Source organism: Azolla caroliniana, unplaced genomic scaffold, assembly GCF_043228905.1.
Source record: "Azolla caroliniana isolate FFs.n. ecotype wild unplaced genomic scaffold, voAzoCaro1.0.p SCAF_1, whole genome shotgun sequence".
NCBI lineage: Eukaryota > Viridiplantae > Streptophyta > Polypodiopsida > Salviniales > Salviniaceae > Azolla > Azolla caroliniana.
Genome location: NW_028230436.1, coordinates 27951412 through 27968004, shown reverse-complemented (window position 1 = coordinate 27968004; position 16593 = coordinate 27951412). Strand labels below are relative to the sequence as shown.

The 16593-nt window shown below is 36.2% G+C and overlaps 2 protein-coding genes across 6 annotated transcripts; both read right to left on the bottom strand.

The window, feature by feature from the left end:
- Positions 1–79: 79 nt before the first annotated feature.
- LOC147869417 (Transport protein particle (TRAPP) component) lies at positions 80–5999 on the bottom strand. 4 transcript variants are annotated; one of them, XR_015530678.1, is made up of 8 exons: positions 5784–5999; positions 3642–3730; positions 2308–2371; positions 2147–2224; positions 2002–2078; positions 1181–1265; positions 978–1144; positions 80–503 (listed from the first exon to the last, which is right to left on the bottom strand). XR_015530678.1 is itself a non-coding variant. In XM_087329183.1 (8 exons), the coding sequence occupies exons 1-7, from the start codon at positions 5847–5849 to the stop codon at positions 948–950; spliced, it is 579 nt and encodes a 192-aa protein (XP_087185309.1). In that variant the 5' UTR covers positions 5850–5998; the 3' UTR covers positions 80–522; positions 944–947. The 4 variants fall into 4 exon arrangements, 3 of the variants coding, with proteins under 3 accessions (XP_087185309.1, XP_087185301.1, XP_087185321.1); XM_087329183.1 differs by having other exon boundaries at positions 80–522; positions 944–1085; positions 1199–1265; positions 5784–5998; XM_087329175.1 differs by having other exon boundaries at positions 978–1085; positions 1199–1265; positions 5784–5997.
- Positions 6000–8155: 2156 nt separating this feature from the next.
- Positions 8156–15009, bottom strand: LOC147869416 (histidine acid phosphatase family protein). Of its 2 annotated transcripts, XM_087329155.1 has the most exons (11): positions 14766–15009; positions 13442–13532; positions 13082–13354; positions 11447–11605; positions 9787–9927; positions 9487–9543; positions 9269–9407; positions 9075–9179; positions 8777–8985; positions 8603–8644; positions 8156–8529 (listed from the first exon to the last, which is right to left on the bottom strand). In XM_087329155.1, the coding sequence occupies exons 1-11, from the start codon at positions 14987–14989 to the stop codon at positions 8377–8379; spliced, it is 1593 nt and encodes a 530-aa protein (XP_087185281.1). In that variant the 5' UTR covers positions 14990–15009; the 3' UTR covers positions 8156–8376. The 2 variants fall into 2 exon arrangements, with proteins under 2 accessions (XP_087185281.1, XP_087185289.1); XM_087329163.1 differs by lacking the exon at positions 13442–13532.
- Between the last annotated feature and the right edge of the window lie 1584 nt (positions 15010–16593).

Here is a 16593-nt window from a genome sequence, read left to right as displayed (position 1 = left end):
CAAATCTAATCTTCTTTCACACTAAATTTAGGAGGCAAACTTCACTAGGATACAAGAATCAATGATTTGCTCATAAACATACACCTGAACAAAATTCAATTCAATGTCATACAATAATTGTCTCTCCATAACTTGATAGAATCCACATTAGTGATGATGACCCCATACATTAGTATGCCCCCAAATTTGTATTCTAAGTGTCTCAGTTTATCAAAGTTTATTCATTTTTTGTTATAGGGAGGCATGATAAATCAAAACACTAAAGGGTGAAATCATCTATCAAAATTATTTTGGTGAGTCAGATAAATCAGTTTGGAAGACATTCCTGTGCCCCCACATATGTCTTAATCTCAGGAACATAAGCAACACTTCAAAGAAGCATCAGAGCATCACCACAGGGCATTAAAGATACACAAATAACCATATCTTTACAAAACGATATCATCTTCAAAGCTTCTTTCAATTAGCAACTTTTATCCTAATCGAGCCTCTCTCTGAAGAACCTGCAGCAAATCACCGCCACTGTTTTAGCTTTGACAATCCATTATCATGAAAATTATTTTTAGTAACTCATGAGTTTAAAAAAATGAATTTGTTGAATGCCTTCGTTTAAATTTTCCTTGTCGAGGACTTCCTCGCTCTCTGTTTATATATTTCATCATTTCCATCCAGATCACTCTCAAGGTTTTACTACCAAACTTTAGTAACAAAAGTGTATCTTGTAAATATACGTGAAGATATATGACAGAATCGAGAGGATATGGTAATCTAATTCCCCCTTAGATGCTGCTAAGGTTTCCAGTTTAAACAAACAGCACATAACATGTCCTTTTTTCTTAAAGACTTTCTAACCTAGCAAAAATGGTCTGATGGAAATAGATTAAGTTATGCAGACATTTGAGATAAAAGAAATCTGAACCACAACTGTATAGATTCTCTGAACAAGATTAGATTCGTAACAGGTTTTGAGTCCTCACCTCTTCTGCAAACTTGATCAAAATCGTTGTTTTGGGCCGCTGCTGCCCTTCAACAGGAACAAAATGCGCAGTCACTCTTGCAGGAAATCCTGAGCCATCAAGAACACCCTGTCCATGAGAAAGGTTAATGAGTAAAGAAAACAAAAAAGATGATTGGTAAGTACACACACACACACACACACACACACACACACACACATATATATATTCAGCTTCAACACCTTGACTATTCCTGCAACATAAGCTCCACAATTGAAAGCACCCATATCCTTTGGCACAGATATAAACCTGTAATAGGATAAGCTCATTTAACTTCCTCCTTTAATACATGTCTTTAATAGGATGAGCCAATTATCACTGTCATATATCAAACATGTGTTTTTTAACATTCTCATCGAGGAAGAAAATGATGCAAATGCCATTGCAAAATACTGTTACTGAAGAAAATTGAATCATCATGGCAACTTTTAATAATGTCATTACTGAAGAAAACAATGAAAACGCAATCGTTACAGGTCAACATCATGTGTTCCCGTAATGTAGTTACAGAAAAAATATGTTTTTAATAATGTTGATCACTAAAGAAAACTATGCAAATGCAATCACCATTTGTCAAATACGAATTTAAATCATGTCAGCACTGAAAACAGAAGCAAATGCAATCATCATAGGTCAAATATATGTTTTTAATAATGTCATTCCTGAAGAAAACAATGTAAATGCAAATTGTAATAGATCAACGGGTGGTTTCAGTAAATGTCAAGAAAACAAACCAAAGGTAATTGTCAATTCAACAATGTCTGTTTAAAAATATTGATACCGAAGAGAATGCAAACGCAATCATCCTAGTTCAAGAACATGTGTTTAAAAATGTTCATAAAGAAGAAGACAACACAAAGGCAGTCATCCTAGGACCACGAGGTGTGTTTAAAAATGTCCATACCAAAGAAAATAATGCAAATGCAAATGTTCTTATGATTACCATCACAGAATAAAATAATGCAAAGAGAATCATCAAAGATACCTGTTGACAAGGAGCTCTTTCTCACTGATCATGTATTCATCTTCATTTTCTGTCCCCTTCTCCAAGGAATCTGCAACCTTTTTCCACAATCATCAGATAATCCAGCCTATAAAGAAAGCAAAATCACCTGATAGTAAATAGACACCTTCCCGAAAAGCGATCTCCACAGTGTACTGTGTACAAAAGACAAGATTCCCAGCAATCTTATTTCCCTCTTATTGGCCTGCACATAAAGCTGTTCCATGAAACTACACCATACACCAACTATGAAAAACAACTTAAGTTAAAAATGAGAAATAGAGTCACCTTCTCTCTATGGCAAAGTAGCTCCAGCATTCTAATACCAACACCATAGCCAGCATCTTCTAACCTGCTTACTTCAATCTCCCAACAAAATAACATCAACAATTTTTCGAAGACAGAATATATACCCAATCATTGGCATAAATATATTTAATTTTTGAGAGATTCTTGACTGCAAGGTATATCTAAAAGTCAGATAGGTGCATTGCAGGAACAGTTTCTGTTTTATTGGAATTGGAAGGCAAGTTACTTTTTATGAAACTGAAAACTGAATATTCAAAAAACTTCCCTGAACAAATTGTTTTTCTTGAATGTAAAGGAATAACTTTCATGAAATAGAACTCAAAACCTTCCGTCCATACACAACCAAAATATTAGTGGCATGATGTCTTATTGAGATACATGAAGATAAATAGATTGACGGGTGAAAATAAGTCATGTGCGGTGTGTGAAGTACAGAGGCAACGAATAGTCGTGTATGGTACGAAGGGTAACCGTGGAGCCTCAAAATCAACGATAGTGTAACAGTAATAACATCTATAAGTTCTATTCTCAAGGATACTATTCGTTGGGTTTTTGAATTATTTGGTTTTGTGTAGTATTGTTTTTGGGTTCCAGAGAAAGTAGGTCCCTTCATGAGATTTTTTGGTGGATTTGTTTACCCATGGGTGCTGTTCCTCAAAGGCTCAACACATCTCAGACTAACAATACTTTTTTGCAAACAACTTGCAGCTCAGAGTGCATGGCTTATTTGCATCTGATTTGATTAAATAAAAACCAAAAGGCAATTGCCAGGTTTCAGACTGATTGGTGCATTTGTCCATCAGTAACATCTTAATTTTTTCTCTAAAATTTCTAAATTATCACTCCAAAGTTTCTACCATTGATGACTCTATTTTAAAGACCATACTATCTTTTCCTTCAAGGATTAAACTATTATTTTATTCTCCAAATTTTATCATTGAGAGATCAGGACCCATGGATATCGAACAACCAATGCATGAATGAGATTCCATATATTTGTATTTTAAGCATACAAGACTGACAAATGATACGCTTTAAATGTGTCCAAGGGGATTTAAACCCCCAACATATGTAGTATGCTGTCAAAATGGAAACAGCAAGCTCCATAAATTATTGGAATTTTACACTTTGTAGTATGCAAGTTTCATAAAAGAAATATTAGAGGGAAAATAACTATAGTTCACCTATACCTTCAACCGCAATGCAATGCACATTGCACACAACATAATATGCATCGAACTTTGTATATGGTATTTTAATAGTATGCAAACTTTTAGACAAATAACTTATTATAACATTGAAGAAGGAACGACCTGTGCTCAAGCTCAGCAATATTATCCACGCATGCTTGGTTATATTGAACCAACTCTGAAAATAAGAATGAAAAGGCATTCAAGCTGACCTGCACATCAAATCATCTTCTTAATTGAAGGCACATGTGCAGACAAGTAGAACATGTTTATTTTCATAATGCAATTTTTTATACATATATTGACACGAGGCCATAATATCAGAGGTTATGGATTCAGTCTGCATTCGTCTGAGTGAACGAATGAGTAAATGTGAGAAAAAAAGAAAGTTATCAGTTCATTAGTTTTTAGAATAAATTTATGTTAATTTAGTTCAAATCCAAATTTTTTGACACTAGATATATGTAAGTCAGGTATGTACCACAAGAAAGGTTTATCTCAAGGTGCACAGATTTTTCAACTACCATGCTCATAAAACACAAGATTGTTATAGAGTAGGAGAAGGTTGATCTGTCAGAACTGAGAGAAATGGCTTTTCAAAAACATGCATTGAATTATCGATAGAGACAAATGGATAATTGAATAGATAAACAAATACTTGTACATCAAATGGCTACAAATGATCTAATAAACTCTTCGTCACTAGCAAATTTACTCCCAATTATTTTGTATAGTCCAACATTAAAATTTATCACAATTTAAGAATATGAGTATACAGAGATCATGCATGTAGTGATGGATGTCAGGAACATATTTATTGGTTACTTTAGCTAAATCATACATGCACTACACATTAAATGAACATTCAATCACCTCTGTTCCACTCAAAAAAACTAGTTTTGAAAGCATTCCACCAGTTGAGTGGGTGCCTTTGACTTTCAACCTGATTCACTGCCTACATGCCCTTTATGCCCAGTCATTCAGAAGAACTCTTGAGTATATAGTGATGACCTGTGCTATTTCTAACTTTTCACATTTACTTCATAAACATCAAGATGCTTTAATGTATACTGTACAGATAGAGATTGGTCCATAAACTTGTATAAAAACAAAGTGATGGTGTCTAAGAGTAGGCATGACTCAAGCAAACAGGATGACAAAATCAGATCCATCTCAGCTCTAAATATTAGATGCCTAGATAATGGACATATCTACATTCTTTCTCATTTCCAGAGTGAAAGTGTCAAGTAATAGGATTGTGTAAAAGGGCTTTAAAACCCTAGATTATTTGGGATTTTATAGGTTGACCTTAGAATAATGTGTGAGATTGTGATCATTTTCTCTACAAATTTCTGGCCTGCGAATCTTACAAATTATCTACAGTATTTAATAAAATCCATGAACTCATCTTGTATGCACATTTCTTTTGCATTTCTCTTCTTGATACAGATATTGATGCTCCTCTTCTTAATCTAAATGCTAAAGTATTGAGAAACCTCTCAACTCGTTATGCAAGCTTGAAGGAAGATTCCTTTTGCATTGTCAAAAGGAGGTTGAATACACAAATAAATGAATATTTTATAAGATCTCTACTTAGAAGAATGAAGCACGGAACTGAATACAAAACTTAATAATAAAAATTATAGTATCCTGCTTAAGCTAATTACGCAATGAGAATGCACATCTTATTAAGTAAATATTTTAATATATTGTGATGAAATCTAGAACAGCTTAGCGTATTGATGTAAGTCCTACACATCTTTGTAAGATCAAATATTTCTAAATGTAAAGAAACCAAAGTTTTAATGTCTTTCCAGTGATCCTCACACTAGAGCATTTTGATTTGCAGGCTAAGAAAAGGGTCAAAATCGTATAATATATTTGCAACTAATGGCCATGAAATGTAAGGATTGGTCTAAGCTGGCCTATGCAATGTTGCAAGATTCGGTTTTTTGTGCATACAGAAGGAACTATGGTGCTAAGTTGTCCTCGTAAAAGCTACCAAGGGCAGAAGCCATATCTATGTCATAAGCAAACAATCATACATAAAGTGAACCGTAAAATCAATCAATTTATCTTTTTTCTTTGAAGATGAGGTGGTGAGTCAAGAAGCCAACAAAAAGAGACAACGAAGCTCGGAGGGGAAAAAAAAGCATGAACAAGAAAATCGATTCAAAAACAAACAAACAGAGAATAAATGGATGACAACGGATAAAGAAAAAACGAACTACGACGCTAAGGAAGAGACAATGGCAGAGACCTTACCTCGTGTTTTCCTTTGCCGAGCGGCTTGTCGACGACGTTGACATGCTGCTTTGATCGCCCGATCATCTTCCTTCTTGTTTATGCCTTTCCTCTTCTGTCTTCTACCTACGTCTTAACTTCCCGCTCCTTGGTTCAGACAGACAAGCTTCGATTGTTTTATCTCTGGTTGAACACACACAGGCAGACAGACAGACAGGAGCAGGAGCAGGAGCAGGAGCAGAGAGGAAGATACTGGATTTCAAATGTTATGTAATAGCCCTCAGCTTTTCAATAATTACATTATTAAACACAAAGGCCCGGCAGCTAGAACACATCGCTCGGCCTTCCTTCCAATCGGATCATACATGTATGTTGCTTGGCCGACATGACTTTCGTGCGCTTGGTGGGCACATATTGCGGACTTACGCCTAATTTGAGAGTCTCTTACATTCAACCCAAGGTGCCATGGTGTCGAAAAGAGGTCGTAGATATGAGTATAATACATAACCAAAGAAACATGGGAGGAAGTTAAGACTCGCTTGGAAAAAAGGTAGGGGCCGCAATTGGATTCTGGTTCTGCTCAAAAAGCAATGAATGGGATTTTGAGCTTGCAAACCAAGCCAACCCAATCAATGACATGAATGAGAGAGGGGTTTTGTGGATATCCATTTGATCGTCTCTCCATCATCAAAATTATTTGGCTGAATTTTGATGGCGTCGTTAGGTCACTTGACAACAATCTATTTGCAAAATTGAACATTGTGGATATTTGTTGCATGAGAAACTAATGCTTGTTCACATCTACTCCCAACTTACGGCTTTTTGTATCTTCATGACACTACCTTGTCTAAAAATCAATAAAGGCATGAACATCATGCCTCACCATTGGTGAAAACATTTACTGCACAAAGATGGTTGGAGATTTGATGGAGAGGTTTGCTACCACTCATCAAGCAAGCACTCAATTTTAAGGATTAGGGTGAGTGCATTGGTATTTAATGATTTGATGCTTAATATAAAAAATTTCTCTCTAATCTCAAGTTAAGGGCACATTACACCTCATCTTGGTTACAAATAGAATTCAAGGCCCCGATTGTTATTCTCCTATCTTTGTTAATTCTCACAAGAAAGCATCAAATATTTTAGCTTCTAACCATGTTCACATAAAATTAGAGTATCCACACCAAGTATAAGATCATTCCTATTTTGGGTTGTTCCAACTTAGATTATCAAATCATATTTTTAGTCTTTTGGGTTGTATTTTGAATCTTAATAGTCAAATCAATGTTTATGGTTTCTAATTAAGCACCAATTATGCATTTGTAGCATCCTAAACCCCAAATCAACTTTTTAAATCACAATGCCATTGGAATATGTATGGGGTGATTAGTAATAAGAGGACAAGGTATCCAAGGTTGGTTAGATACACACTAAAGCCCATCACTTTGGTCGTCACACACCCCATTGCTTCCATTAAACTTATCTCACATTCTCTTCAATGTGAGATGGGACTTTGGGGAAGTGAGGAGACTATTATTCTTCAAGCAAGTAAACCATACTCATTGATACATGCTAGAACCCATCCGATTGTCTACCATTTGCACCATTCTCTTCTATGTATATTTTTCTCTATATGATTTGGAAGCGTCAAAGTATCAGACATTGACATAAAATGTTGCATTCAACCACATTTGAGATTATAATAAAATCTCTCTCTTTCTCTCTCTCATGTCGAAAGGGAGGTATGTCCAACTAGTAAGTGTGCATGCATTAGACTAGGTTGATAGTAATGAGGATTCAAGAGGCCCCAAAGTTGGCAACAAATTGTGGTGCAATTTTGGCAATAGTATTGCCTTCCTTTCAAAGGTTGGAGATTCATATACTTGATATGGTTCTTTGATTGTAGCTTTGGAGTCCCTATCCAATACGCATCTGCTCACAGGAAAGTTTTAATGCCTTCTCTACATTTAGATTTTCTCCGAGTTTATTATGTATACACACTATAGCAATATGGTTTTGTATTTGAAGCTTGATATGGGATTCCAACACATTATCCGATTTAAAGGCAAATTGGTGCATCCATCACTCATGCATTCCTTTCTGTTGCTACATGTTGCAATTTAATACACTGCATTACACGAGAGAACAAGGATATCCTCAAAGCCTAAAACAAGTCTATGGAACCAAATGTGAAAATATGATTAGATGTGCAATTGTGAAAGTTATATAATGGACAAATACACGAGTTGTGCACCATTTCCTATTGCAAACCACTCATACGAACTTAGTTGGAGCTAAGACATATCGATCTATTTGAAGCCATCCGATGGCCAAGATTATTATCAATGAGAGGTTTCGATAATATGCTAAGCAAAATCCTATCCTTGCTCCACTCAAAGACATCTTGTCATTAGATGATGGTTTCCGTAAGCATAAAATAGGCTCAAATTACAACTCTATACATACACAAAATTCTGACGTCGGCAACAAAATGCTGATCAGTAACCTTCATGAGAAGTTTCAAACCATTTGTTCTTAGTTTGTTGTGTTAAAAAATGACACCAGATGAAAACACTTCCTTAAATGCCCAACTTTTACTAATTTATATCCCAATTTATAATTCAACATGTTGTGTCTTGGCAACAGACCCGAACATCTTTGAGCCCATAGCTCTAAGTTGGCATCCCCATGAGCAAGTTGTCTTTTCTTTCTTAGGCATGCAAAGAGATTCATATGTATCCTTCAGATGTGGTGCAACAACTTGATCCTGAGAAATGAGTTCCCAGTATCAGATAATGTATTAATTTCAAGCTCAAATTTTAACCTCACAATTATCTGACCTTAAAGACGTGGAATGGGCAGAAGTGTGTTCCATTGCATGCCTAAATATATTTACGAAACATCAAGTTAGAAATCTGGATGACGCTTACCCAAAAACTAGGAGCATTGCATATAAGAAAGAGCTACATGTGAATATAATTCAAGACAATAAAGAAAATGGCGCCATATAGTACCTGTAATGCTACTGATCTTTCATTGTGGATAACTTGCACAAGAAAATCATCAACATTCTCCGACACACCGGTTTCAGCACGAGAACACTTGTGAAGAACAAGCATTGTGTTCGACCCATAAGGAGACACTACACTTCCCCACCATTTTCGAGAACTTGGTGGCGGTGGTGGCACTTCCAACGGTAACTCTTTCCCTAATCTGTGCACATCTGAATAAACAACACAATAACCATTGCTTCAGATATCCTTTCCAATTCTAACATCTAGACACATAGTCAGGTGAAGTAGGACTCAGCACCTTCAACATTGAGAAAAAGACCTAGAAGACAAGTTAACGGAATAAGAGTTTCTGCATGTGCAAAACGAAGATGTGCTCTTTCTGATCCATGCAAAGCCTGAGCACCTACCACAAAGACACCAGCATGTTCAATTCCAACATACAAACATTTGGATTCATGCATGTACTTAGTACTACGTGACACCATTTCTGACCTTGATTAGCCAAAATAGCATTTTCCATGCAATCTAAAATATTTGAAAGAAGTGGTATGCCCATTCGATAATTTATCGACTCTCCATAACCTTTCAGCCTGTGAACTTCTATGTCATCAGTCCACTCAAGCAGTTCTACCTATCACCAGACATGGAGAGTTATTTTATGAATAACTAATTCTGAATCAGTTCTACTAAAGCATACAATAGAAACTCACCTCTTCCTTGGTGAAAAGACTGCAAACTCCATCTATTATATTCAAGGCTGCAGCTTCCTACAATAAAATGTTGATAAAGGAAAATACTATAATAATTATAAATGAAGAAAGGAATCGATGATGAATTTAAATGCAGATAAAATATGACAGTGCAAAAGCAGCAATTCATGTATAATCTCTAAGCTTCTTACAAATCAAAAAAATATTAAACAAAAGATAAAATCTCCATGAAAATGAATGCTGATTCACAAAATAAAAGTGACAGCGTACATTCTGTTAAGTCAAATATCTGCAACGAACCTGTTTGCAAATGAACCAAAGGGTTGGAATGTCATCTTTTGTTACATTGAATTTGAATCGCTCCTTTGTGGAGGATGCTATTTGAATGTGTGCTTTCTCTTGCATCGATAAAACTACAGGCATAGCCAATGCTTTTGTTTCCTGTAATCATGAACCGACCTTGTTATTTTAATAATAGCCAAACCCAGACTGCTCTCTCTTGCATCGATAAAAATACAGGTATATCCAATGCTTTTGTTTCCTGTGATCATGAATCGACCTTGTTATTTTAATCATAGCAAAACCCAGACTGCCCTGCTGGGCAGTGCATCACTCCATGCAAAGCTGAGGTTTGACTTGTGTTGGAAAACAGGTTCCCCAAACTCGGATTAGGGAAAATTCTTGTTTAATTTTAAAATACTTCTTGAAATGTGTAAAGCTTCATTTCAAACATATGTACAGTAAATTACTTCAAACAACTAGAAACTAAACCAATTATTTATATACTTTCATAAGGCCAAACCGAGAGTTTGAAAAAAAGAATAGCTCCAAAGAACAACTTTTGGAAGATTCAAACTATCTCTGATCCATTGGATCCAGTGTCGCAGGCAAAAAAGGGCTCCCCTAAATTGTCAATGGCATAATGAAATGGGGAATTGAGTTTCCAAGTTCTCACTTAAGTTTTGGGTGGAGCATTGTTCAAAGTTCGAGTTTCTATGTGTTAGGAAGATTCGTGTTCGTTGGTCTGTAGTGCATCTAGCCTATTGAAGGAAAATCACACACTATTATCTCCAACATGGGATCTAGCCTAATGAAATGGGGAATTGGGTTTCCAAGTTCTTACTTAAGTTTTGCATTGTTCAAATTTCAAGTTTCTATCCGTTAGGAAAATTCTTGTTCATTGGTCTGTAGTGCATCTAGCCTATTGAAGGAAAATCACACACTATTAGCTCCAACATGGGATATAGCCTATTGCCCCTCGATCTATTTTTGGACCATGTATCAGTTAACCACAAAATCTCACACTCTTGACACATCTGGTGGTCTATATGCATCATACCCCTAGTCCAAGATCATAGCAGGCAAGAAGGGAATGCCATGCTGATCCTCTTGTCTTTTATCTCAAATACTTTGCCTTGAGATTATTTAATTGGGAGGAAAACCTCTGAGACAGCTCCTATTGAACCTAAGAAAAATTAAATTGTCTACCACCTCACTCTCCACCTCATGACCCTGCCGTCTTTAATCTCGTCTCAATCTAAGAACGAATGAATGAAAGGGTTAAATTTACAATCATACAATACCTAGAAGGCATATGGAACCAAAAGGCTGACACCCACATCAATACAACCTACTTCAGGGGGTGCACTACAGCTATATGTTTTACGCACCTATTACTGAGCCTATGCAAATAATTAATACTTCTATAGGGTGTATCCATATGAAACCTTCTGTTATTCTTTCCCTTTTGTTTTAATACAAACCAAAACTGAGTTTGCTTTCATCCAGTGAGATAAAACTGCTTTATAATATGCAAAACTGGAAACTCTTAAACGATAAAATTAAACATGAAATGAAATCTGACATAACAAGAAAATAATAAAATCCAAACTCAGACCATGCGCATTGGTATCATTAAATAGGAAAGTAGTAGTGCTATTTACTACATCATAGAAATAACCTGATAGGAATGACAGGTCTGATAAAATCGTAGATGCTTATCATGTGTTTTCGTTTCACTTATCACAGAGAATGCCTTGTGGCGACCAGGTCCAAGAGTTCCTTCACCAGCAAATAGTCCCATCCCAAAGGCTACAGCACTTGCAGCAGCACGTGGCACCTGTGGTGATTAGTGTAAACCAGTAAACAAACTGATTTACTGTTATGTTTTATTGAATCATTTCACTTTACACAAATTGAAAACATTGCAGAATAGCTTGAAGAATCTAACCTAGTCTCCAGTTAAGACAATAAGAAGATGCATGAAAAATGCTAGTCTTGCATTGACAATATATATTTGGTACATATCAATATTTGTACAGGAAGACATCCAATGATGTTGACGGAGGGGTGTCCATGTGGCATGAACTTAATCAATATAAAATTTTCAATTGGGTGCTCTCTAATAACAAACAAAGCATAATTAGCATATAAATAATACAGAATCAACATGAGGCACTAAGAACTGACTCATAAGTTCTACGTTAGCAGCTTTTTATGTATACTTGAGGATCACATGGATCATAATAGCCCCTAGAGTACTATCTCCACACCAAATGTTTTTCAATCTATAAATTAAAATTTCTGCCATAAGGATGCATACTTTCAGCTAGCTTTATACTGAATTATCTCCCCTCAATAAACTGATCATACATGCAATGCAATCTTCTTCCAGTCTTGACAATGTCTGCATCATCAAACCCACTTCTTTTAGTCCAGGGCCAACCACATGCATCAGAGGACCTTCTTCCTGTATATGTCCCAATTTGCACCAGGAAAGTTCTATTTATGCTGAGTATCTGTATCCTCATTATTTCTGGCTTCAATAATAACAATAGAAGAATATTGTATTTTATATTCCAATTTTATCTAATTTACTCCAACTTTTTCCATACATTTCACAAATGAGATCGCATAATCCTGAAATAATTGGTAATCCCAGAACGTCCTCACCCTGTCAATCACATTTCTAGAGAATGGATCAAACTCAATATTACCAGCACTGCGCTGTTATTAACAAGCTTTCCCCAAGAACCTTGAAAATGCGAACTTTTAAAAAAGGTAAAGGCAATGCGGCATTAAGCTATGTTCATCTTGCACATATCAATTTTCCTCCTTTTACAGCCACAAATTGTTGACTTGAAGACCATCCCAGTACAAGATTTTAATTAATAGTAGAAGGGAGGTATGCATGTTTAAGGTATATTTAGAACTATGCAATAAAGAAATAGAAACTTGGGAATGAGGCCATCCAAACAAAGACAACAAAAAGATCGTGACTTATTAGACAATCTTCTTACCAGAACATGCATCATGCCCTCAAACATGTCCTCCTCGAGGCTCAGATATGAATACCACATGATATGTAGACCTCAACAATGACTTTAAAGTGGTCTTCAATAGCAAATTGATGATATTTCGGACCAACATTAGTGTCAAGGAAACTTTTCCATTAGTAATTTACTTAATTTTTCGCATTAAGTTTGAGTAATCTATTGATATTTTAGAAGGGTAAATAGAATGCAGCACAAACATGTAGATTTGAGGTGAATCACTGAAAATTATGCATGAAAATAGGAAAAGAATTAGTTCTAACCTGAGTTGTACTAATCACATAAAGATCTGGATGATATTTCTCTTTGAAAAGTTCTTGAAATTTTGTATGCACTCTCTTTCCAAGTTCAAACATTTCTTCCTCTCCCTTCTCTAATACCTCCCCTCCCGTGGTTATTCCCCTCCATGAAGACTCCCAATCTCTCATCCATGCTGGAGCTTCTGGAGAAGAATTTCCCAAAAATTGCATCCGCTCCGCATAAAGATTTATCTGCTTAATGCGCTTCTTTGTTGGCGCACGTGTTCCATGTCTAGCCTGCATCAAAATCAGAATGAGAACTACCATTTCCTTTTAGATTTGTAGGATAATCTTGATTAGTCCATGGTAACTATGAAGTATTACCACGAGATTTAAGTGTACTGGAGTGCAACCTGAAGGTGGCAAAACATTCTCCCCAAAAAATTGGTCTATTGTAACCTTTGCTTCATTATACCTAGAAAACAAACAATTAGCTACATAACATTCAGGTTTCACACTAAAGCAACTTTGTGGTACTTTCCTACCATTCTCGATGATAATTGATCAATCAAAAGTAAAGAATTTTTCACAAATATTGATTCCTATACAAGCCTGATCTTCATGCCATCTTCACTGCTCTGTATCCATATCCGTGGCATTTTTCTCAGTAATCTAGACTGATTCAATAAACCAACTTGACTCGTCTGTATCCATAACTATGCCTAGCACGTACATTGCATTTACTATAAATTAATTTGATTCTATTTCACACATATAAAAGAAACCCAACCCATCAAGTAAACGGAAAAAATCTAATCATTGAGATTCATATACATGCCTAACCACCATACCTACTGATTCACATCCATATCCAATAATGCAGATAAATAGACATACCTAATCGAGCCATATGTTCTGATATCCATGCATAGCAGCTAGGACTTTACATATTCATATCCATGAACACTGATCTATATACATGAATAACCTAGGGAGGTAACTATGCATAGTAGCTAGCACTATATATGTCCATATCCATGAAAGTTGAATGACAAACCATATCTTTGAGAATTGATTTATTAACATGTCTAACCATGCCATACTGATCCATGTAGACGAATATTGAATGCATGACTGTACCACATCCAGGAACACCAATTCATATATATGCCTGGCCATTGCATCTTCGCTCATCCATATCCATTGAATATTGATTCGTATATATGCCTAACAATTCCATTTTTAATGAGCCAAGTGCATAGCAGAGACATTGCACTCAATTTAATAATTTTTGCACATAAAAGTCTCAAAGCTTCTTGTAAAGAAAGAACAAACTCAGGATCGTTACTTCACACTAAGGCATGTGCCTCCACGTTTGAAAGTAAAGATGATGACGAAAAGGTGACAGCTCTTGTTCACAATTGAATTTTTAAAATTTCTACATATTTTAGAGGGTATTTTTTCAAAATTTTGCACATGCAAATTACACAGAACTCGATTTTAAGATATTTGCAAATACAAGTTTTTGAAATGTAGGAAAATCCAGTACTAAATGGTTATGACTGAGTTCGTTTCTTGCCAAAAAAAGAGCAAAAACCAATACCATTATTACTTCAAAGTTAGGCAATGGACTGATTGAAGAAAAAGATAAGGTTCGAACTTTATTGCGTCTACACAGATCAAGAAGAACAGAAAGCAAGAGAAATACCTTGTTGCAGTAGAAAGGTGTTGGCGAACATCAAACAAACCTTCTGCCTTTTCATCTTCTTTAGATTTTAGAGAAGTAACACAGGAGAGGAAGAAGACGATGATGAAGATGGAGACGGAGACGGAGACGGAGGAGAACCTGAGGGACGACATAACGTCGGCGATGAAGACGGGGAGAGAGAAGAAAGCAAACAAGCAATTAATTTGTTCAGTATGTACATTCATTCATTCATTCATTCATTTGTTCGTTCCTTCGCTCATTCAGTCATGTGGGCAAAAAAGGAGAAGAGCTTTTGAATGACTATGCATACATATATAAAAGAGCTTGTCGTTGGCACTCACAGCATACCTCACAAAAACCCATCTACGTGTGAATGAGACCTTTCTTCTATTCAGTAGATCACCAACCCAATCACAAGGGCTCCATCACTTCTTCTGAAAGAGATATATATCCATGGCAATTCTCCGCACCTATACGACTCGGGTCACTGCATCGTCACCCCCCCCCCCCTTCCCACGCATATGGCATGCTCTTAATGACCGATTCGTGAGCTCCTCGAAGAATTGATTGATTCGTATTATGCCTGATGTACTTTGCCTCCGAATGTGCCCCGTCGTGCTCGTAAAAGCAATTACACGAGTTAGAGTTCCCTCCACCAGCTACAGATCAAAGTGAGATATGATCGGTTTGCACACCTCGTGCCCACTTGCTCTAGAAAGCCACACTAAGGAGAAGTTGAGAGTGAGGGACACTTTACATGCTTAGTATGCCACACACTTCACAAAAGTATACCTCCCGACAAATGATGAAGAGGGTTGGCATGTGTTACTTTGATCAAGCTTACTTGAGCATCAAGGACGTTGTTGCTTCGAATAAACTAGTGTGAAACCACCATCAAAAGAAAATAAACTAGGTTCCGCATTTACTAGTAGATTTTCACGACAACGTACGGGATTCATCCCTTATATTTGGGCCATCGAGAGTGAAAATCATCAGGTAAGACCTATACCTCCTTTACAATAGGGTTAGGAGACATTGTTGTGTTAATATAGAGATGTCGACGATGGAGACCGTGAGTACTAGACCAATTATATGTGGCACATATATCATGCATATAATACCAATGTATCAAGCATCATGGCAATCAATATACTTTATCATGGCCACACTCCGACCAACATTGGACACAATGCCCCATTGTTGTCACTCATCCTATACACATTAGTCATGCATCCTATGTTTGTGTAAACATCTTAGAAAACATTATGAAGGGCAGAGCCATCCACAAATTAAGGACATTGACGTTGATCTTTCAAATATTTGTTGTGAAAAATGGATGGTCATAAGAAAACAACGAGCAAACCAAATGCATCAATAAAAAAAGTATCATAATTTTTAAAATTATCCCCAAAATGTGATCATATTACGTATGCAATTTATAACTTTCACATGGTGAGATGTCATTGTTGGTGCAAGTTACCCAAGTGTTGGCATTTAAAACAACATATACTACGTTAAGATGCATGTTGAATAGGCATAATAAAAAGTTTGCTCATTCGTTGGTTCAAAACCACATCCCAGTGAGGATGTTGATTCCATTGACACACGCTCTGGTGCAAGCTTGTCATGTAATGATTCTTCCAAAATCACAAGAACTCAGAATCGTTGACATTTTTGAAGTACCGCTAAGAACATAATTTTAGGCTTATTATTTGTTAGTCATTCCCTAATAAGGCACATTGGAAGGTTTTCTTGAATGTACTATAATGCACTTTGATGGATGCATGTGATGTTAATGTGCCAATGGTTGGAAGTTTGCTAGTCCAAG